Below are 23,204 nucleotides of genomic sequence, written 5' to 3' on the forward strand. Positions count from 1 at the left end.
TCGTATTGCAGTCATCACTTTTCATGTCTGTGTTCCCATCCATTAAAGCGGTGCTCATATCTGTAATCCCAAGGCCTAGCATAGTGTCTAAAAGGACCTTAATGGGTAAATGGCTTATCTTTGGGATTGTAAGTGTATCAAAGAACCTCCTCACTTAATCAATGTTTGAGCTTTTGTCTTTCCGAGACCGTGGAAAGTCTAGGAAGAAGAGATCTCTTTCAGCCTGTTTCCTATGTTTACAAGTGGGACTCCAGACGACTTTTCACAGATGATGCTCTTGCTTTCCGAAGGAGAGCATCAGCAAGGCTGCCCAGAGCTCTGCTGGATGCCTCTGTGGTGGTAAAGACAAACAGCCCTGTTCAGGGAGTGCTAGGAGTGGAAACCAGAGTTGGCCACAAATGGTGGCGCGTATGAGTAGGGATGATCTGGACTCTTGGTCTGTGTGTCTTACTGGTTGGAGATGGCCCTTGGGATGTGGAGGTGCATTTCCTTTCTGAGCTTCCAACCTTTACCCCACCCCCGTTGCCCTGCCACATCTGGGAAGTACATACCTGGGTTCTGGCGTCCTGTTCCTGTTGCAGATCTGTCTCCCCTTTTCTCATCCAACCCCTGCTCACTGACACATGGTATTATCAGCCCCGTCTTCATGCCTCTGTGGGGCAGAGGTTGGCCTGTGCTTCACTTGTTCCTTACCCTGTAGCTACAAGGCAGCTAGGTCCAGTCCCACATCTGCTCGGCTCCTAAAACTGTAGTCCTCCCTCGCCTGCTTCCAGTCTTTCTGCCCGCTAGAGATGAGACATAGGAAATCTTGATATATGGATTTTTTTTTTTAAAGAAAAAATTCAGTGACACTTTAAAGCACAGGAAGGTTGACTTTATTAACCACCATTGAAATAGGTACAGAAACCCCTGCAATGGAATCTTGTAGTAGGGGAGAGAGATTGGGTCAACTCAGAATACAGGATGAGCAAATGGGAATTAGAGCAGGCTGGTGGGAGTCGATGGGTGGAAAATTACTAAGAGGGTAATGGGAATTCCAGCTTAACTAACCTAACAAGATTCCTGCTGCAGACGGGCCAAGGTGATCAGACTTCACCGAAGAGACGGTGAAGGATGAAGAGCCTAATCACATAATGAGCTGCAGGGAAGGGAGTTTCTTGCTAAACTGACGTAGCAAAGTTCTTTGTTAAAGCCGGATTTTACAAGGAAATACGCAGATGAACCTGCCAGGAGGTTCAGGGGCCTGACTAAGTTTGGCCAAGGAATGAATTGTCACCAAAAGGCAGAAGTGGGCTTGGATATGCTGAGCTGTCAAGTTATTTTGTGTAACATTTTCTATGTCGAAAAACGAAAATAAATCACCTACAGCAAACTTCTCCATAACTTAAAATCGCCTATAAAATACCAAGGAATCTTTATGTGGAAAGATAATATTCTAATCCCAGCTATTTCATCTTCAGTCTAAGAATCCAAAGTCTAGGTTGGTTAAGTAGCTTTTCTGCAGCTCCATTTTCTGAAGCACAATCCACTATTGCAGCTGACATCATCTCACAGTCAGAATTGAAGCTACAATATTTTTTCTTCCAGAATAGAAATTTTTGAATACATGACATTTCACATCATCATGGCACCTGTTAAAAGGAATTACAGCCCTTTCCTTTCTATTCCAGATCTAGGTCGATCTCGAGAACTACAGTACGTGTACGTGGATAACAACATTCACCTGAAAGGGCTGCCGTCATACCTATACAACAAAGTCATCGGGTGCAGTGGGTAAGGCTGACTTCACATTTTAGACTTACAAAGAATTGGACTATTATTGCTACTTCTGTTCAGTTTTATGTGTGGCCTTGACATGCTAAACCAACTATCCTTAAGAACTAAGGTTATGAGCAGGAAATGTAGAATATTGCGTGCTGGACTCAGTGAGAGAGCTGTGGATTCCATCAGCACATTCTTTATTTTTTTCTAATCAAGGGAAAAATGAATTCACACGTACTTATTTTTCTGCTGTGGAAATGAACAGCTTTATTTTTCAAGCGTTATTGAGGTATACTTGACAGATAAAATTGTATATATTTGTTCATGATGTTATGATTTGAAACACTGATACACTGTCACATTTGCCATTCTGAATGCACTGTTATCAGTCACAGAACATGGAGGAACCAGCTTTTCTCTGAACTCACCCATAATGACTATTTCCCCACAGTAGCAGCCCGAGTAGCTAGGATTGTGCCAGTTGGAAATATTTAAAATTCAACATTCGAGATAGTCGCTCGATACAAATCATGATTCTAGTAACCAAAACAGATACGTCAGTCAATAGGAAATGATGGTCTATTATTTTCAGAGCAGCACTAATCTGTCCTTCTTAGGCTTTTAGAAAGATGGCGTCAGCTTCTCGTTCGACAGCAGGCTGACAGAACCACCTTCCAGTGTGGTTCTCAGGGGGCTCTGAGATGAGGAGACAAGCTTCCCCCTCAGAACCTGCGTTTGACTGGCCTTGCTCGCCCCACTCCAGGGCCCAGGCATCATCTTTGAGACGCCTCAGCGTTGGACTCTTCTTCACCCCCAGCATCTTGCATAACTTGGCCCAGGCTCCTTAGTTCTGCAAGAACTGGGATGGCAGTAAGCGCATGCATTGAGGACAGCTATTCCCCTGCTGGCCTGGCTCCAGGGCACGGGCAGAGAGCCACGAATGCTCCAGAGAGGCAGTCCTAGGAACAGTGGCCTTCCCTTAGGAAAAATTAGACATGTGTTACCTGGGGAAAGCCCTCTATGAGTTCAGTGTCTATGCAGCTGATGAAATCCGAGCTCAGAGATTTCTTCCAGAACCTTCTGTGAAGCAGTGGTGGTAGGATGTGTGGTAGCGTTTTCAGCTCCGTGGTTTTTTGACAGCTGATTTTGTCACAGCTGTGGTCCCACCCAGTCCTTAATTCCAGTGCATTTTTAAAGCATTTTCACTGTAGCCCAAGTCTTCCAAGTGGCGAGCAGAGTGTTCTCAGTCATTTTGATGCACAAGATGGCAAAGCTGAAGGCACTTTCCCCACACCAGAGTCCTCTGAGACTGCTCTGAATTGTGATTTAAGTTTCCACTACAGTTAAGGAATCACTTTTATTTGAGATAGAGAGCCTTCTGCTTTGGTGTTTATATATGAATTTTTTGTTTCGCTTTGTTTTGTTTTTTGAGACAGGGTCTCGTTCTGTAGTTCAGGCTGGCCTTGAACTCATTATGTAGCCCAGACTGCCCTCAAACTCATGGCAGTCTTCCTGCCTCAGCCTCCTGAGTGCTGGGATTAGGCATGCACCACTGCTGGGTTTTTATATGGATGTTATTGACTACCAGACAGTTCTGTTTGTGCCGAGAAGAAAGATAGTTTTTCATCTTTGAGTTGGTGTCTGGTGGCAGTTGTATTGAATTTCATAGAAGCTCCAAATCTTTGAGGAAATAAATAGTATGGGAAAATATACAAAGTATTAGTTAATAGTTTGTGCTTTTATGATTAAGAGCTTATTTTGTTAATAGTAGAAAATTATGAAGAGAGTATGAAATAACCAGTTTTCTAATATTAGTAGCCTCTCTTGCAAATAGAATCTGATCCAAAAGGCACTTTTAGTCTGTTGGTTTAAGTCAAAACTCAGGATGCATTTTTAATTCCATTCATTACATTCCTAAGCGAGCCCATTATAAGGTTCTTGAACCTATTTTGTACTCCAAAAGTGATACTTCTTCAATAGCATTTTTATGGAAAATATATACAGGACTTTCATGGTAATGCAGAATGAAGCCCTGGTGAAAAAGTTAAAGTCCCTCCTGTCCTTTTGTCTGTCTGTTGAGTACACGAAAAAGGACACCCGCCATGCCAAGTCACAGTGACAGCGCTTCCTGCCTCAGCCCAGGGCAGAGGAGAGGGAAGGAGTAGGACAGCCTCCTGAGGAAAGCACAATAAAAGGGTAATGAGCGTATTGGAGGCCTAGAAAGTGCACTTCTTGAGTCTGACCCTTGCTTCAGTTGTTTATTCAATGAGCATTTATGGAGCAGCTCCTCTCTGTGGTCACAGCTGGACGATAGCCGAACAGTGACGGGCAAAGCCATGCAGCACCTGCCCTTGGACGTCCTTGTCTAGCGCGGGGCACCAGGAACAATAAGTAACGGACGAAACTGAACCTGAAGGTTTGGTTCACTTGATTCTCCCCTGTGAGTGATGTTACCTCTAGCTCAGATGGAAGCCCAGCTTCACCGAGGCAAGTGCCGTGTCCTGCGCAGCACCAGGCTCCAAGGGAACTGAGCAACAGCAGTGCAAAAGGAGTCAGGTTTAGGGAGTGTAGGACAATATGTCAAGTCTGCTATACGTGCTTTATGTGTGTATGTGTGTGTGTTATCTATATAGGTTTCATATATATAAATTAATATCTCAGAGGGAGAATAGAGAAGAGAATTGTGCATAAATGTATGATAGACACTTAAAAATCAACTAACAAGGGATGTACAGTTTTAAGAAATTTCAGAAGTCTCACAAAATTATCTTAGATGTTCATGAAAACCTGAACAAAATTAGCTCCTGCTATTGTATGTTTATTTGTTAGTTATTGAGCCCTAGCCAGCAACTCAACACTGTGCTAGGAGTTACCAAAAAACAAAGATGATTTACGTGTTTATCCGGACAAAAATAACCAATACAAGCAATGACCCCCCGAAGAGGGGTGCAGAGAGAGAAGTGTAGAGCAGGGGAGGGACTTCTGTGGCCTAGTTGGAAGCCACACGCCATCCTCTCGGTCCAGACCACTGGTCACGCAGGTCAGCCCTCTTGGTCGCCACTTGGGGAGGCACTCAGAACCCACTTGCAGGGCTGGGCGTGGCAGCAGATGCCTGTAATCCCAGCGCTCTGGAAGCTGAGGCAGGAGGATCGTTGCGGGTTCGAGGCCAGCTTGGGCTAAAAAGTGAGTTCAAGCCAGCCTGGACTTCAATAAAAAAAAAAAAAAAAAAAGAACCCACTTGCAGACTGGCCATCACAGCTTTCTTGCATCGGTACGCTTTGCTAGCTTCGTGGAATTCTTCGTGATTTTCTGTGTGTTTTGCCACAGGAGTAAATGTCTTGAGCTCTGATACATTATGCCCAGAAAGAGAAGTCTGTCCCATGTCAGAATTTCAGAGAGAGGTGCTCAGCATATCTGTGTACTCAGAAGAACTTAATTGTAAAAGGGATCCCGCACCAGTTATTTCTCCAGTTACCTGATTATAAGAGGGGAGAAAAAACAAACACTTACATTGCTTTTTTTATTGTGTAAATGAGCAAGTTATAGCAAGATTTGGGAGCAGTTGGTTAAGTGACTTTCTAATGGTTTGTGAATATAACCATGCAAGATAATAGAATTGTTTGTATGGGAAATGCATTCTGCGTTCTGAGTTAAACCAGTAGACTAAAAATGACCTTTAGATCCCAGTCCATGTAGGGGGTTCAGGGTAGAAACTGTCCATCCACAAAAATAATCAGTGTTGGGTATCTGCACCACTTCCTGGGGGCAGGTGCAGAGTAACCTGGCTGCATGTATAACAGAGCTGAAGGGGTTTGAGCTGTTACTCAAGAGACAAAGTTTGCAGTTTTACTTCAACAGTTGCTAAAACAAAAGTATGAACACTTCCTTTTGAGTGTTTGAGGAGTACAACAGCATCCTTCATCTCCACAGTATCATTTTCACAATGTCCAGGATGCAGACCCCTCCCATTATGTGACATTTAGGGAGAAAGAGAGAGAGAGAGAAGAAAGAAAAAGAGAAAGAGAGAGAGAGAGAGGAAAAGGAATATGCACCCCCACTCACAAGAGAAATGATCAGCAGAGACTAACCTGAGATGACCCAAAGTGTTGGAACTAGAAAGCAAGGCTGTTTGAGATAGGGGTGGGTGGGTTGTTTGTTTGTTTTGGAGACAATTCGACAGCACAGCTCAGGCCGTCTTACGACACATCCTCCAGCCTCGGCCTCTAGAACGCTGGGACTGCAGGCACGTACCACCACATCTGGCTCAAGACAAAAATTTAAAACTTAAGACTTTATCATACCTTTTCTCAGTGGGAAACATAGGTTTTAATGAGTTAAAGGACCAAAACAAAGAAACTTTAAAGAAGAAACAAAAAGAAAGTTTAGAATTGAGAAATACAATATCTGAAGTAAAACAATTGTTTGATGGGCTTCATGGGGTAAATGGAAAGTCAGTGAACTGGGAAGTAAACCAGCAGAGATGATCCAATCTGAAGGACGCAGAGAAAGATAAATAATAAAGATGAATGCAATGTCCAGGTCCTGCCACACAATATAAAAAAGACCGATACATGTGCGATTGGCGTCCCATAAGAATAGAGACTGAGACAGTGATAACCAATGTTTGAAGAAATAATACGTCAGCTTTTCCCACATTTGATGTGAGACATAAATTTACATTTCCAAGGAGCTCAGTGAACCCTGAGCAGTATAAACACAAAACGCTCCCCGGTAAAGCTGCCGAAAACCAAAGAATAAAAGGAAATGTTGAAAGAAAAATGACTTACTACTTACAGAGAAGCAACTTGAAAGCCCGCTAACCTCATCAGAAGCCACAGAGGCCGGAAAACAACTGAACAGCGTTTCTTAAGAGCCAAAGCAAAATACAGTCAAAGTAGAATTCTGTCTCCAGGAAAATATCCTTCAAGAGTAAAGGCAAAACAAATGCATTCTAAAGAGAATAAAATTGAGCTTCAAGAAACTCTGCTCCGTTGAGACCCGTCATACAGGACAAGATTTGTGTTTCCTAGAGAACATGGCTTCTTCCTTCCTTCTCCAGATCTACCCCTTCTCTTTCCTTTTCCGTTAAGCTGGGGAAAAAATATTTTGCTAAAAAGGAGAAAGAAATACGTAGTGATTTCCACATACATGAGCATACAGATTACATATGAACTTTTTGAAGGATAAAAGATAGCTACGTGGGTACTTTTGAGAAGAAAATTTACACCACATTTTAACACGTTGTTAGGTGAGATGATGAGTGCGACATGCATGTGAATTAATTTGCTAAGTCACATACACGTTATGAAGCATATATGCAGCACCATCTCAGCAGCAGAGTGAGAACGCTGTAGCTTATTTTGGGCTAGGAGTTGAATGATAGCTCTGAAAATATTGATTCCAAAGGAAATTGTTATAAATTATCTGTGCTACTAAAAGGTACTAACATTTGCAATTTTAACAACTCATCTGGGGGTTCAATATCCAAATCTTTATTCTGTAACCACCTAAGCACTTAATCTGAAAAAACGATGGCATTATAAATCAAAGGTGCCAAGGTTTAATCATTGCGAGCTAATGCTTTTTTCATTTCACTGGGAACTGAAGCATATTGTGGGTCTGCTCCCCTACAAGTCACTTTGTTATGTTTTTAGGTGAGTAACGCTCACTTTTCAAGGCAGGTACATTTCCCCCTTCTTTCTTGCAGGTACTGGATACTCTGGTTTAATTCCATGCACCCTGTGCATTCGCAGAGCTGGGTCCCTGTTTATATTATTCCTCATTCCTCACTGTGATCTAACTTGTAATAATTAATCATAAAAAGAAAGCATGACCATACACATTGATCAGCACACACTCTGTACCAGACAATGCGCTCATTACCTGCATTACTGCATAAAAATCCTGCCAGCAACTCCTGTGTTATTACTGTCTGTTTAGAAATGAAGAAATGAATGCTCAAAAGATGAACTGTCCAAGGTCAGACAGCAAGGTGTGTAGCACTGAGGTCTCCTCCCTTGTCTGTACTCTCAGCCTGTGCCCTGGTTGCACTCTCTCCCTTCTTGGCCTAGAACCATGACTCTATGTATAGTTGAGCTCTTCTGCTAACTCTTGGAGAGCAGACAGGGTGTGGGTGGCCGGTAGAACAGCTGATGTGAAAAACCCCTGTGAATGCTTCCCTTGCGGCCTTTCTACCTAGCTGTAGCTCGCTCTCCAGTGTGAAGCACAGAAAGCATTCAATAAATGGATCTTAAAATTAATTGGCTTCTTATATCCAGTGGCGAAGAGTAGGAACTCCTGCTAAAAGAATTATCAAAGGGAAACTAAACTTTCTATAAAGTGAGGACACATGTACTTGTTCATGTGAGACTTTTCATTTGTGAAATCAGACATCTGTCTTTTTAATTATTGGACACAGTGAAAGCACTTGGAAGAATCTGGCTTTTGGTTTTCTCAGGCTTTCTTAGGTATTCTGTGTTGGATTCTTCGGGTGTTGTGCACGTACCATGCACCCACAGTTGGGTTCAGAAGCCATGGCTGCCAAGTCAGTAAGAGTGTGAAGGGAATATTCGTGAATGGCTTACATTTCAGAGTACATTTGCTTTGTTTGACAGTTTCGTTCATGGTTCCCATACTACAAGATGGCTGTAAAGTTTGGAAACAGATAATACTACTTTACCGTGTGTGTTTGTCAGGTTCAGCTCACACAGTAGCTGGCAAGACTAAAATGTGCAGGGCAAGCCAGCAGTCTGAGACGCAGGGAGGAGTTGATGTTTCAGCTTAGTCTAACAGCAACCCAGAGACTGAGTTCTGTCTTCTGCAGAGGACCTTGGTCTTTGTTCTTAAGGCATTTGACAGATTAGACGTGGCCCACTTGAGTCATAGAAGGAGATCCAGACTACTCAAAGTCTGCTGATTCAAATGCCATCTACACTAGTATTTAACTAAGGATCTGGGCACCATACCCTTGACAGTGTGATACAGAAAATGACATTTGCCAAAATTCAATTTACCAGATGACTCCATTTCCCTAAATAATATTTTCCTTAAATGTCATCCTATTGGGTAATACGATACCTATTGGGTAATAGGTAATACACAAATCATTGTAGCGCTCAGTTCCCTAACATCTCCTGGCCCCAGGGCATATGAACCCCAAAGAGTTCCCCGCAAGTTTATGACGTTAAGTAGCTTCCTTTCTTTCTCTCTCCACATTCTTTTAGTATATGTGCTGCTGAAGCGAGCGCTCACCTTACATTCCTGGGGGCTGGCTTCCTTCCGCTCTTGTTACTTCTGCACACTTTTTAGTAATTAATAGCCGTTGTACAGGTTAGCAGTTCTTGCCATTTTCTTGTCTGTGTGACCAGTGTGGTTTCTATCTCCTGACAGGATCTCTACTGATACAGTGCTCTTGCAGCAGTTTGCAGTTGCTAGAGAATACTAATAAGTGATTTGAAGTTAGCTTCAGTCCCCGAGGTGACCTCTGGTTTCTATTCCTGTTTACTCCAAGGGAAATCAATCCAACGGCCATTCCTAGTTCATTAAAAAAAAAAAAAAACTTTCAGCAAACTAGGAATGGAAGGAAATGTCCTCATCGATAAAAGATATCTACAGAAGATCAGCAGTTAATTTTATACTTAGTGTTCAAAGACCTGCCTCACCCAAATTAACATATAAATGTATATTAATTCTAATCTGAATCCCAAAAAGGTTTGGGGATATCTAGATAAAATGATTGTACAATTGAAATTCAGTAACTTACAACTGAGAATTGCAAGAAAAAAATTGGTTAGGGCAGACTTATCAGATGATGGAATCTTCTGTAAAGCTGCTGTAATGAAAAGAATAAAAGATTGACATAGGTTTAAACAAATACATCACTGAGCTGACCAGGGACTCCAAAAGCTAATTCAAAGGAATTGGGAAACTTAATGTAGTAATGTGGGCATTTCAAAGCAGAGGTAAATGAGAGCTTTATTTAATAATTTTGCCAATATTGTTGTCCATTCAAAAGAAAAAATTTGAGTCCAGTTTTACATACCAAAAAAAAAAAAAAGACAGATAAAACATCTGCATGTAAAAATAATACCATAAATACACTAGAAGAAACTTTAGGATAATATATGTACAGTCCTGAAATTAGGGCAACCCTCTTTAGGAAATCAGAAAAGTTAGATGCCTTGAAGGAAACAGTGGATAGATTTGACATTTTAAAAAAACAAACAAAAAAAGAGACTGCTGCATGGTAAAAAGCACCATATGCAAAATTATAAGACAAAAATATTTTTGGAAATAAATATTTCAGTACATATGACAAAGGATTGTTACTGCCAATATGGAAATTCCTAAAAAATGATTTTTTTAATTCAGTAGACTATTAGGCAAAGGATGTGGATGGACAGGTCTCAGGAGAGAAAATGCAAATGACCAGTAAACATGTCAAAAGGTGATAAAACTCAACAACCATGATGACTTGCCAACACCCAGTTCTGATGATGATGTGGGGAAATGGATACTTTCTCACAACCTTTTTAGGAAAGACCTCAGACATTTAAATTTTTCAGCTTTCACAGCCACCAATTCTCAAACATCTATGTTTCAGCTTTCACAGCCACCAATGCAAACATCTATGCACAAGAGTAGATGTAACATTTATTGTGACGATGTGTGTGGAGTAGGACAGAAAACTTTGAAAGATGAGATGAACATAGTAAATAGATTAATAAATTATATTCATTCATACTGTGAAATGCTACTTGGCCTTTACAAAGATTTCTCCAAATCTGTTTGGCCTGAAAGATTACATGAACAAAAACCCATGACAGTAGTATATGATCCCATTTGATTAAAAAGAAAATAGGAAGAAAGGATCCATCACCACATTTCTGGTTGAGCGTAAAGAGAATGACCAGCACCAACATGGTAATTGTGGTTACTTTAAAGGAAGGTGGAGATCAGGTTTGAAGAGGGAAACTTGGGAAACTGGTCACTTTTTCCTCACTTTCTTTATTATGTAACTCATAACGATTATCATACATTACTCTTACAATTCATATTTATAATTATTAGAATCAAAACAGTGTTATTAGGTTGTTACAAAATAGCCTGTAGAAAAACATACTCCTGGCTAAAAACCGGAGAGCTGCTAGAGTCAAATCGATACAGTTGCTGTATTTAAAAAAGATGCCATTAAGTGGAATTTGTGAAGCCCATCTCACCTATGAGTTCTGCCTCGGAAATTTAATGACATTTATATTTTCAACAGATTAATTCCCCAAGTATCAGTAGTTGCAAATTGTGAATCATTTGCCTTAGGCCCATGGAGAGAAAGCCACTGGCTTCTACCGCAGGGGCTACTCCACGCCTCTTCTGCTTCCTCACGTTCTCACTCTCCAGACCCTGACGGCTTCCCCGTTCCTGTCTCCTCCTGTTTATGGTTTTCTTTACCCCTTTGCTTCCAGTCTCTCCCTGTCCTCCATACTGTGACCAGGTAGTTTTCTAAGAACCACCAGAGAGTCTTCCCCTCAACTTAGGGCCGTCAGACTTCACTTCCTGTTCCCAGCCTCCTCCCATCACTTCCTGTTCCCAGCCTCCTCCCAACCTCCACATCCTGTGTCCCTTTTCAGCCCACCCTGCCCCCCAGAAACAGCATATTCTTTAGGGCGCTGCTCCTGCTGTACGTGCTCCCGCCCCTTGGTTTGCAGTACATATCTCCTTCCGTTACTGCTGGTGGCAGTGGTGAGCTCCGAGGCAGAACGGGCTGCTCTGTGAAATCTCCCCTGACCCCACTTCAGAACACTGTAATTATTCCCCTGAGGGAAGGGGATCGTCTTGGCCTTTTAATCTCAGTATCTTGCCTGGCGTAAAATAGGTACTCTGTTGCCATTTTGTGATGGAGGGAAGAAAGGAACAAATGAAGAAATTTAAATTTGGGGAGGTTCTGTAGAGATAAATTAGCAGAGGGTTGTAAGAGGAGAAAAAATAGAGCTTATTAAGCAAACTGTATGGATTCTTCGAAGGGAAGTTCAGAGTTGTCCATGCTGGAAATGACTGGGCCTCATGGTGAGTTAGCCGTGTTCCCACTCGTGAGTTTTGCTTGCTTGCTTTGGTTTTGGATTCCGGATCCTTCTACATAGTACAGGCCAACCTCGGACTCACTAGATACCCAGGTAGGGCAGAAACTCAGTCCCCCAGTCTCTGCCTCCTGAGTGCTGGGATTACAGGCATGTGCCACTAACCCCGGCTGAGTTTAGATTTCTGAGCCAGATATTACTGAGGAGTCCAGGGCAGCATCTGTGTGAACTCTGAAAAGAATTCCAGCAATTCAGCAGCGTCGTAAATTTTCAAACGTGCATTGTGATGAACACACGTGTGCCGGCCCTCCTTGCTCATGCGCTGCGGGTGTCTCTTCCTGCAGCTGTGGGGCCCCCATCCAGGTGTCGGAGGTGAAGCTGCTCTCCTTTTCATCGGGGCAGCTGACCGTCTTCCTCCCAGCTGAGGTGAAGGCCATAGGGACGGAGCGCGACCACGTGCTGCCTCTGCAAGAGCTGGCCATGCGGGGTCTCTATCGCACCTGTCACCACTTCCTCAAAGGTACTTTTCCCGCCCTTTCACACCCTGAACAGACAGTTGTGTCTTTTGCTGCCTGTTTTGGCTTTGCTCTTTTAAAAATATTTTTTATGATGGTAAAATATACATAACACAAAATATACCATTTTGGCTATCTTTAAGTATATAGTTCAGTGGCAGTAAACTATTTCCACGTTATCTTGGTTACTTTGGAGTGTTTCTGTTTTTATTGTTGTTCTTGTTTTTTTTTTTTTGTTTTGAGACAGGGTCTCACTCCTGGGCTCCAGTCCCCCTGCCGCAGATTCATTCTCCCCAATAGCCTGGGCTATAGGCACACGTGCCCCCGCCCAGCTGGAACTTTTCTTAACAGAAAAAAGTTGTAACATTTTCTCAACATGGATCTCTGTAGCACCCACTGCAAACACAGGCACTCATTAAACTGTGGTCCTCAGTTATGAAGGGCAACAGTTCAAAGTTACACTATGTTTAAAGGAGGGCAGCTAGGGCTTGGGAGTGTGTGTGTGTGGAATAAAACTTGGTGATAGGGAAGTATTCAGGAGGATCTTATCCTTAAAGCTGAGTTGAGTATCTCCTTCAGCAGAGCAGGTTTTTGCCTTGCTGTCTGCTTACATCTGAGAAATGTGAGGAGAAGGAATATACATGAGGAGCCTGTAGCTGTGTTATTACAGCATGCCAACTCCTGTTTTGGAGGGGGCTTGACTGTGCCTAGATTTATAGGACTGCAGGGTGCGTATCTGCAGGGCCTGAAGAAAGCACTAATGGTGCGTGGTGGAGCATACACTTAGCATAGGTGAGGCCAAGGTTCAGTCCCTGCCACCAAAAAAAGGGCGCAATATTAATAAGAAAATTACATTTCAAGTATTTTTAAAGCTGCTAAATGTTTTGTTTTGACATAAAAAATAAAACCAGCAAAAAAAAAATCTTACCTTAACCTTCCAGAAATATCTAGTACAAAATCAAAATTTAAAAAAAAAACTAAACCAAAAATTCTATGTATTGACCTTTGAGTAAATTACGCTTTTCTAAGTGGTGATTGGTGAGTCTGGACAGATGCAAAAGTTAAGAACATGTTTAGTAGTTCCTCTGCGGAGACGAGCTGGGAAATCTTGAATCTCACTTCATTATGTCCGTTTCTTCCTCCATTGGATGCTTATCATCCATATCGAAGCATCGGGTAAATTTGTGTCAGGATTGCCTGGGTCGCTGAGGTGTTTTGCTTTTGCACCTCGTTTGTGTGGCTCAGATAGACTGAGAAAGAATGCTCCCTATTTTGATTAAAATGGGAATGAGACAGGGGAAAACTGAGCTTCTTATTTTTCCTTCTCTTTGGTGGCCCGTGTTTCGTTCTTTTCAGTAAACATAATTCAGCCTTGATTGGTGCTTGACTGAGTAGATGTCCAATGGAGTCAGGAAGACTTAAAGAAAGTCAGCGACAGTCTCTGGTCCCCGTCCTGCTTTAGTTCTCTGACTCTTACAAAAGCTTGCAAAACCCTCTCTGGGTAAATTGACGCCTTTTTTATCCTTGTTCTTAAAGACTATTTGATCCTATTCTTTCTTGCCTCCACCTCAGAACCGCTCCTGGTTGCTGTTAAAAGAGCGGGTTTTCATTTCCTTTTACTATCAAAAACGTAAAAAGCATCTTTCATTTCCCAATAATGTTGGATTTGTATGCAATACCGATCAGATAACAGAATTCTCAGCACAAAGTGGCTTAACTAAACTTATCTGGTAACAAAGAGAAGTATTTTAAGCAGTTTGGTTTCAGAAAACCTGATTTTTCTCTCACATGCATGATTGTTCTCTTCTGTTCCAGATTTGAACTCGCTGTCTCCCATCTCATTACCCAGAAGTCTCCTGGAGCTGCTGCGCTGTCCCCTGGGGCACTGTCACCGGTGTAGTGAGCCCATGTTTACCATCGTCTACCCCAAGCTCTTCCCCTTGAGAGAGACGCCAATGGCAGGGCTGCACCAGGGGTAATCACGCTAAGTGGGCATCAGGGTTTCGAGCTGGGCCTGGGCACACCATGGAGAGAGGGGAGGCTGTGCCTGAAAGCACTGTTAGCCAGCAGCTGTGAGGGGGCACAGCCCGCTTCCTGAGATGTAGCCCAAGGAAACAAATAGGTACTTCAGCATCGCAAGAACCCTGCATTTTTCTTCACTAATTAATTTTTTGGTCAAAGACAGAACAACTGTATTATACATGTTATTTAGAATAGCTCAGCCTTTGTGGGAATGTCTTCCTGCTATCCCCCGTTCAGAATAGTCTTCAGAGACTAAGGAAATAAGGGGTGCAAGAAAAAAGTTGCACAGTATGAAGGGACCAGCCCTTCTACTTAACTGGCTTTGCTCACTGAAAGTGTGACTGAGCTGTGTGCGCATGTGCGGTGCTTGTGTTTTAAGCTTCTAGCCCTTCCCAATGGCTTTCTCAGGCCCGGCTTTACTTCTTGGCATACTGCTCTGAATTTGCTAAGGATGCTCATTCAGTAAAAACCTCAACACTGGTACTGCAGTTTAGAAAACGGCGATAAGACAGGAAATGAGAAATCCCACATGCACAGTTTAGCTTATGGATTTTCTAAATGTAAGCTCTCTGTTAAGTTTGAATTTTTTAAAGCTGAAAAAGAAGTTATAATACTTTACTTACACTTCACATATGGTATTTGGGGTGAGTAATGTTCCAGGTAGCTGAAGCTTTTTATCTCTTTTCAGCACCAAAAAGTGTTTGCATTATGACCATTTTTATAGAAATACTTCCGAGATTTTCTTTCCTTCATTTTGTTTTCTTGTTTCCTCTTCTGTTCTCGCCTCCTCTTCTTCCTTTCTTCGCTTCCTTCTCCTCTTCACTCCTTCTCCTCCCCTTCCTCCTGCTTCTCTCCTTTTATTGGTGCTGGGATCAAACCCAGGGCCCCACTGAACTACACCGCGCCCCCTTCCTTCATTTCATTTCCTAGTGCGTGCACGATGGGCCGTGTGGTACAGTGTGCAGAGCACGCCCTTTGCATCCAGCCAGCCCAGCTCTTCTGCTGTGAGAGCTTGAGCAGACTGCTGAGCTCCTCTGAGCCTGGAAAAGGGGACAGGGCAGCCCACGCAGCAGGGCCACGGTGACAGCCAATGAAGAGGGTGGACACCTGGCACATAACATACTCAGCACAAGGAATTGCCTTTTCTGTCTCTCGACCTGCTTCCTCCAACAACTATGTTTATCTTTTTCTTGCTCTGGATAATCCTATTTGGTGTGCTTTCGGTTCCCATTTCAACTTCCTGAGCTTTTTAATGTTTCCTGCTTAGAGAGCCTCACTGAACCTTTCTGATTTGCTGGGAAAAACAAACCGACCCCATACTCAAACTCAGACTGTTCGCTTAGTGTACATTCACCATGCAAATCACTTGTGGCATATGAGCAAGGGTTTCTTCCGCACCCCAGGCAAGTCGTTAGTTCTGCAGCACACCAGTGGGTATACTCTGATCCAGTTCTGTTCTGACACTTTCTACCTAGAGATAGTATCAGACCCTAGATCAGGCCCTGTAGTAGTCAGCTTTCCTGTCACTAAAACACAACGCTCAGTATCCACAATTTAAAGGAAGAAAGGTTTAATTTAGATCACAGTTTCAGGGGATTCAGTCCATGGCAGGTAGGCTCCAAGGCAGGAATCTCGTGGCAGAGGGGCAAAACTGCTCAGTTCACGGCAGAGCAGGGAAACAGCCCCAGAGAGGAAGGGGGCACAGGCCAGGTGTTCACGACCACCCCCACATACCCAGGAGCTTGCTTTATTAATCTGTTAGGTGTTTCTTCATCCAATGAAGTTGACACTTCAGGATAATTGTCACAGGCCCCTAGGCCGCCCCCCCAACACACTTTAGATGCCAATTGCAAGCCCCAGATTGTATTACCTGTGCTTCTATCTAAGCAATGTAAATTGGGGTTCTCACAGCCTCCTTCTTGGCTCAATTAATTTGCCTGAGTTGCTGTCAGAACCCAGAGAAAGACTTTAATCGGTTTATTATAAAGGACATTACAAAGGATACGGACGGGATGAAGCTCAGGAGGCAGTATGAGAGGGGCTTTGGAGCACACATGCTCATTCTGGGGCACCGCCCTCTGGAACCTCCATGCTTCGGCTTCGCAGAAGCTCTCTAAACTCTGTCCTTTTGGGGTTTTATGAAGATTTCATTACATAGATGTGATTGCCAGTAGGCTGAGGGGATCCCCAGCAAGTCCTGTTGGCTGTAGCTCTCTTCCTGGGCTTATTCTGTGCAGTTGTCCTCCCCGCTGGGACGTTGGCAGGACCACTGTGTAAACAGGACCTACTGCCGGACAAAGTCATCAATTTATGGCCAGGTCCAAGAAAGAAAAGCAGGAGAAGGTTAGAATGTCTGTGATCCATCTTGTGGGAGGGAGTTATGAAGCAAGAACCATGGAACAAAACCTAATTATACTGCTTCAGATCTTAGGTGATCAGGTAACCAAAGCTGATGGAATTGCATTTATGTTAGAATAAAAAGGACTGAGTTGGTTTCCAAGGATATTATGACTTGTGCAAAACTAACAAATGAAATAGATGCATTGGGAGGGTCAGTACGCTAGTGACCAAGGGCACAGGCTTTGTTTTTGACTCCTGCACTGAGAGACCTGGGACAAATTCCTGAACATTCCTGAGCTTCATGTGTTATCAACTGATAAGATCTACTTCAGTCACTGAGGCTTCCGTGAGGTCTCCCACGGGGGGAGCCCAGTGAGGTGTGATAAATACTAAGATGAGAACTAGTACCGCTATCCTCATATATGCTAACTATTTTGATAGTTTAGAGACTGTTTCTTATTTTTGTTGTGTTGCTTTTAGAAGATGATCTTCATATTAAGGTCATGATCGGAAAGTCTTGACTAGTTCATTAAACTGCAATAAAAGTCCTCACACCTTGTGATTGTACAATTTCCTACTGAAGACATTTCCTCACTGCAAACATGAAAAATAAGATGATAAGTCAGAATGCTCAATAGCCTATCAATTTCTAAAGCCTGTTTTCGAAAACGATCTTTCTTTTTATCATAGTAATTGATTTATGAAAATAAAGTAAATCCTTCAGATGAAGTCCTGTTGGGCTACTTTATAGGAAATGTGGGCCACTTAATCAGCATTTCCATTTTCCATTTACTGCTATGCATTCCTGTGCTACCAAGTCAGTGTGAATAAGCTCATATTGTTTCAGAGCATAAATACAAGTTAAGTGAGTAAGTACTAAGTTTGCCCTTTTGCGGAGGGGAGGCAGAGTGCTGTGTTTAAGGCAGAGATGAAATGCCAAGACATAGATGTGACTTTCTGTGGGGAGTTAATGCTAGGGTCTGAAGCTGAGAGTTCATGGCTTTCATTTCATCCACCAGACTATGCTCCTTCCCCTGTTGCCATGGAGACTGAACTAAAAGCATTGACTTCAGTTTCCTACCACATTCTTTAAACTACTTTCTTTTGTAACTGAAACCCAAGCACTTGACTCTCTAGTACTTTATTACTAAGAAAATAAAGACAATATCTTTCATATCATATACTCTAACAAGCCTTGCTAATATTACTGAGTAGTTTTCTAATTTGTTCAGTTCCATTTGCATTGCTTGTCACAAAATAATACATTGTATCAGCTAGTATCTAAATTCATGTGGACATCTGGCATTATTTTAAAAGAGAACATATTGAATATCCTTCTAAAATATCAAGTTCCATGGAAGTGTTAGTTTGATCCTAAATTTAATACAGGGTGATGTAGAAGAAATTACAGTATTTTACATAAACAATAAATACCCAAATCTGAAATATGTTATATGTACCGGGGAAGAACGGCTTGTAAATTCATGAGTTTGATCCTAGAGCCATAACAAATTTCCATTCACAAATTGTTTATTAAGATGAGCGACTTCAATTTAAAGTACAATTTGTTAGCACAACAACGTGGCCCTGGCTTTTCTCCTACATACGTGGATCTCCAGAGCTCTGCATTTCCCAGTAGGAAGTCAGGCTACCCGGTGCTTTCCAGAAGCACTGCAGTAGTTGGCTAGGTATACCGCAACAAAGTGCCACAAGCTAAGTGACACAGAGAATTATTTTCACAGTTCTGGATGCTGGAAGTCTGAAACCAGTATTAGCAGGGCCGGTTTCTTCGGAGGGAGGGCCTGTTCGAGGCCTCTCTGTGTCTTGTGGGGCTGTTTCCTCCCTGTGTTGTGTCACATCATCTTTCCTCTGCCCATGGCTTACTGTCCAGGTGTCCTGCTTTTGTAAGGACACCAGTCACACTTGATTAGGTCCCACTCCTGTACAAGGACAGCTTCCAGGTAAGGCCCCTGTAAGTCAGCTCAGGCCACCGTAGCAAAATACCATAAACTGGGTGGCTTAACCCACAGAAACCACATGCTCTGGGAGCCAAGGATATTGCCCTGTGCTCTGGTATTCAGGAGCTAGGCCCAGCCTCAGGTTCCTTCTCCCCTTTTCTCTAGGGTACTTGATGTCTGAGCCTGGGTAGCTCCATTGGTCCACTCCTACCTAAAGAATGCCAGAAGTCTGAAGGCCTTTCTGCATCTCATCCCATCTCTGTCCTGTTCAGACCGCGCGAGGGGTATTTTTGCTAAAATGATGGACTGAATCCACTAGGCACTCACCTAGTCTCTACAGATGGCTGCTCAGCCTTGCCCTCGGTATTCTCTCCCAAGTATTCTTTCTCAATTTAAAGCATGAAATGTTAAGAATTTTGCAAATCTTTCAGTTCTGGGTCCCTTTTGCTTAATACTTTGCTCAGTGTGTCTCTCTCTTCTTGTATTTTACTATAAGCAGCAAGAACAAACCAGGCCATGCCTTCAGCACTGGGCTTAGGAATCTCCTCAGCTCAATGTGTGCATTGTCACTTACACAATTACCTCCTCTCCCCTTCCGGCACATGGTCCTTGTTCCCACCGGAGACCTTGCTTGCAGCATTGCTAACATTCCTATTTCGAGCCACATTCTGTTCATGACAATGTGTGTTCTCTGTGACAATGGCAATGTTTTTCTGCAGCTCCCCAATTTCCTTTGTGATTTCTCACCTGATTCTTCTTCATTTCCATCTACATTCGCCTTGGGCGATACAGGCTTTTTTATCAGGTGCCTCAGAATTCTTCCACCTGCCACCTGTTGGCCAATCTCAGAGCCACTTCCCATTTCCTGAGTGTTCATTACAGCAGCACCCTGCTTTCCAGTAGCAAAATCTCTTAGCTTCCTTTCATACTGAGAGAAAGAGGGAAGCACGAATTGATTTTTCGGAAATGGCTCCTATGATCCCACGGGTTGGCAAGTTCACACCTGTAGGGCAGACTGGCAGTGTAGAAATTCAGGTAAGAATTGCTGTTGCAGCATTAAGCCATAATTCTGCAGGATATTGACTAGAGACTGAGGCAAGGTTTCTGTGCTATAGTGTTGGAGAGAATGCCTCACACGCCTTTCCTGTGAGGACCTTCTACTGGTTAGATGAGGCCCACCATGTTAGGGAGGATAACCTGTCTTCCTCAAAGTCTACTGGTTTAGATATTAGACACAAATGAAAAAAAAGTCCTTCACAGCAGCATCCAGACTGGTATTTGACTAAACAGTTGGGCAGCACAGCCTAGCCAAGTTGACACATAAAATTGACTGTCACGGGCATCTTAAAGGTCTTACTTAAATCACCCGCATATTTGTAGATAGCAGCTGCAGATGCTGCAGAGTCCCAATGGGGCTTCCCATATTCTTGGGGGAAATTTTTGCTATGACAGATACTGTGGTATGCATTTGGGTTTTGTCTTGGTGACATCTCTGCTTCCATGTAGTTGAGCCCTGACAGTCACTGAAGGATGTCACCAGTCCAAGGAGTCAAGAGACCTAGCTTGGAAGTTGGGCTGTTACTTCTCTTAATTCTGTATGACAGATAGTATTGCTGGATTGACTCCTATGCCTCAGAACGTCCATATGGTCTAACCCAATTATAATCCCAATTTTACAGGAGAAACTGAGGTACATGAAGGTTGGAAACTGGGCCAAGATCTCATAGCAGAGCTGGGATTTGAATTCTACCCATCTGGCTCCACATCTTTATTTTAGCTACCATACAGTTTGCTGCTAATTGGATCTCTATATATCATGAAGAAGTTTTGAAATAATAGCCATAAATGAAAAATTAAATATCCTTTAACAATGCAAACAAGAAACTTTTGAAATATATGTGTGTATATCTATATATTTTTTTCAGTGCATGCAGTAAAAAACTTGAAAGAACATAGATCTAGCTCTTCACTATGGTTAGCTTAGAAGAGAGGACTCTAAAATTATGAGGTTGTCAGGTAGGGAGGTGTCTTAGTCTGTTTTGTGTTTCTATAACAAAATACCCAATGCTAAGTACTCTATAACAGAAAGAGGTTTATTCAACTCACAGTTCTGGAAATTCAAGAGCATGGCCATGGTATCTACTTGGCTGTAGTAAGGTCCTAATGACATAAGGCTTCCAGAGCTGGGAGGACATGTGGAAGAGATCCCATGTGAGCCAAGAACCAGGAGATTAGGAAGGTCTGGCTTGCACCTTTACAACAACCCCCTTCTGTTGGAAGTAATCGCCTTCTGCCAGATCTCACTTCCTCACATGGGATGGCATTAATCCACTCCTGAAGTGCAGCCTCATGTTCTGCTGCCACACTGGGACCAAGCTTCTGCATGCAAAGCTCTAGAGGACAAATCACATACACACCACAGCTGGGGAGGGACTTGATTTTTCAATTCTATGTGTTTCGTGAGGAGTCTACAAAATAAAATTTGAAAAATATATATGTTTTGAGAGGATTTTTTAAGAGTGCTTTGCCTAAAATCTTTACAGGGTGAAAAAGAAAAGGGAAGATTATTATAGAAAAACATTTTTGATTAATTAAAAACATTTTTAAACAGCCACATAAATGCGTGTATAATGTGACCTTATTTTTGTCAATTATGGGCAAGAACATCTATGTGTACATGTGTGAATATATGTAAGTGCACACATACATATGTGCACATACTCATTTGATTAATTTTATATGAGTAATTTTATCAAAAATTTGAGTAATTTTATATGTGAAAGACTCACACAGCAAAATAACAGTGTTCTCCTTCAAGAAGTGTTGAATATTTGCAACAAACTCCTATTGATTGAAAAATCAAAAATATTTTTAGTTATTAAAACATTAGTAGACTAGACCTGTGATCTCTTATAGGAAATACTTTCAAGTCCTTCCAAGCAGCTCAGAAGAACATATTCTCTCAGTTTGCCCAGTCTGCAGAAATGCTCTGCGCATCCGCTGAGGCAGGGTGCTGTGGTAGGATAAGTCTCTGTGGGCTCCAGGCAGACCCAAGCTTGGGTTTACATAGCCTGGTTCTTTCAGGAGTTCTTGGTCTTCTGAGCCAGAGTGATTCCATGAGGTCTCTGATGTCTGGGTAATTGTTGTACATGAGGGGAGAGGACCGTGTGTTAGAGGCCACACAAAACTGCCTTGGTCTTACGGTTTCCTTTCATCTTTCAGAACAATGTAATATTCCCTTCTCCCACCCCACTAGTGGCTTATTTTTTAATGACCTCTTCTACATAGTTCTTATCTGATTTAGTTATGAAATGCTTCAGATTTCCTTAGCCTTATTTTTTTGTGCCTATTACTTTCTAATATGAAACCAAATATTATCAGTAATACTGAAATTATTTCCATATTCATTTGAGAAGTTTGTATTTTTCTTCTAGCAGTAGCCTATTCAGTTGACACCCTCTTAAGGTGACTTCTGCTGTTACCACAAGTAAAATATTCTTCAGCAAATTTAAGTAAGTTATTCTTAACTATTTCATCTTTATTAAATCATTCAGAAATCAGGTATTGACCATCTGCTATGCCCTGCTTTGCATTGAGTACTGGGAATTTTGCTGTAACCAAATCACTTAATTCTTTTCCCATATATATTTCATTCCCAGAGTTTGGGGCAGAGGCAGATAAAGCAGCACATACATCACATCTGAGCGTCTGATTCTACACAAAGAATCTCTCTATGAGAAAGTCACTGTGGACGTAAATGTAACCATCAGATACAGCATGTTATATCAGATGCCTCTTTCATAAGTTAATATGCACACAGACTCAGGATTTCATCTGATCAGCTCTGCCTTATAAATATTATTTTTCTTTTGGCTCCCATTTCTGTATGAGTCAAAGATATGCTTTTTATTTTTAATCATGAAACACATTTGCAGGAAGAAATTCCACATTTCTTATGATATTTGTGGGCTCCAATATGTGCCAACAGCATTGTGATTTGTTCTTTTAAGGAGTGATAGTATTTCTGTATTTTAAAACCAAGCTCAAATGCTCTTTCTTCTGCCTTGCCTGTAAATATGCTCAGAGATTCTGAAGCCACAAGCATACTGTCTGGTGCTCTTTGTAGAATTTATCAGCATCTTTTTCTTCACTGGAGAGCTTATTGCTTAGCTCAAAGCTCCTCCCCCAAAATTTTAGGTGTCTGGTGCCTTGGCTGTAAATTTTAAAGGACTTCACTGACACAAATTCTTTCTTTTTTTGGTACTGGGAATTGAACTCAGGAGCTTGTGCCGCTAAGCTACATCCCCAGCCCACAAATTCGTTTTTTGTTTTTTTGGTTTTTTTTTTGTCCTTTTGAGACAGGGTCTCACTTTCTAGTTCAGGCTGGTCTTGAGCTCACTTTGTAGCCCAGGCTGGTCTTGAACTCTGCAACAGTCCTCCTGCCTCAGCCTCCCAAGCGCTGGCATTATAGGCGTGTGCCACCATGCCCGGCTTCCTTTCTTAAGGCAAGATTTGATAGGGTTGTTGTAACAACA

The 23,204-nt window shown here is 42.3% G+C and overlaps 1 protein-coding gene across 3 annotated transcripts in view; it reads left to right on the forward strand.

The window, feature by feature from the left end:
- Lrrc28 (leucine rich repeat containing 28) overlaps positions 1 to 23,204 on the forward strand; it is a 118,234-nt gene that overhangs the window by 89,800 nt on the left and 5,230 nt on the right. For 2 of the 3 annotated variants that reach the window (XM_005381627.2, XM_005381628.2), the window contains 3 exons: positions 1,671 to 1,773; positions 12,179 to 12,354; positions 14,165 to 14,324. In XM_005381627.2, coding sequence (XP_005381684.1) covers positions 1,671 to 1,773; positions 12,179 to 12,354; positions 14,165 to 14,324 — 439 coding nt within the window. The remainder of the gene's footprint in view (positions 1 to 1,670; positions 1,774 to 12,178; positions 12,355 to 14,164; positions 14,325 to 23,204) is intronic. The other variant, XM_013512542.1, reaches the window with a different exon arrangement.

This window comes from Chinchilla lanigera, unplaced genomic scaffold (genome assembly GCF_000276665.1).
Source record: "Chinchilla lanigera isolate Chin_1 unplaced genomic scaffold, ChiLan1.0 scaffold00015, whole genome shotgun sequence".
Lineage (NCBI taxonomy): Eukaryota > Metazoa > Chordata > Mammalia > Rodentia > Chinchillidae > Chinchilla > Chinchilla lanigera.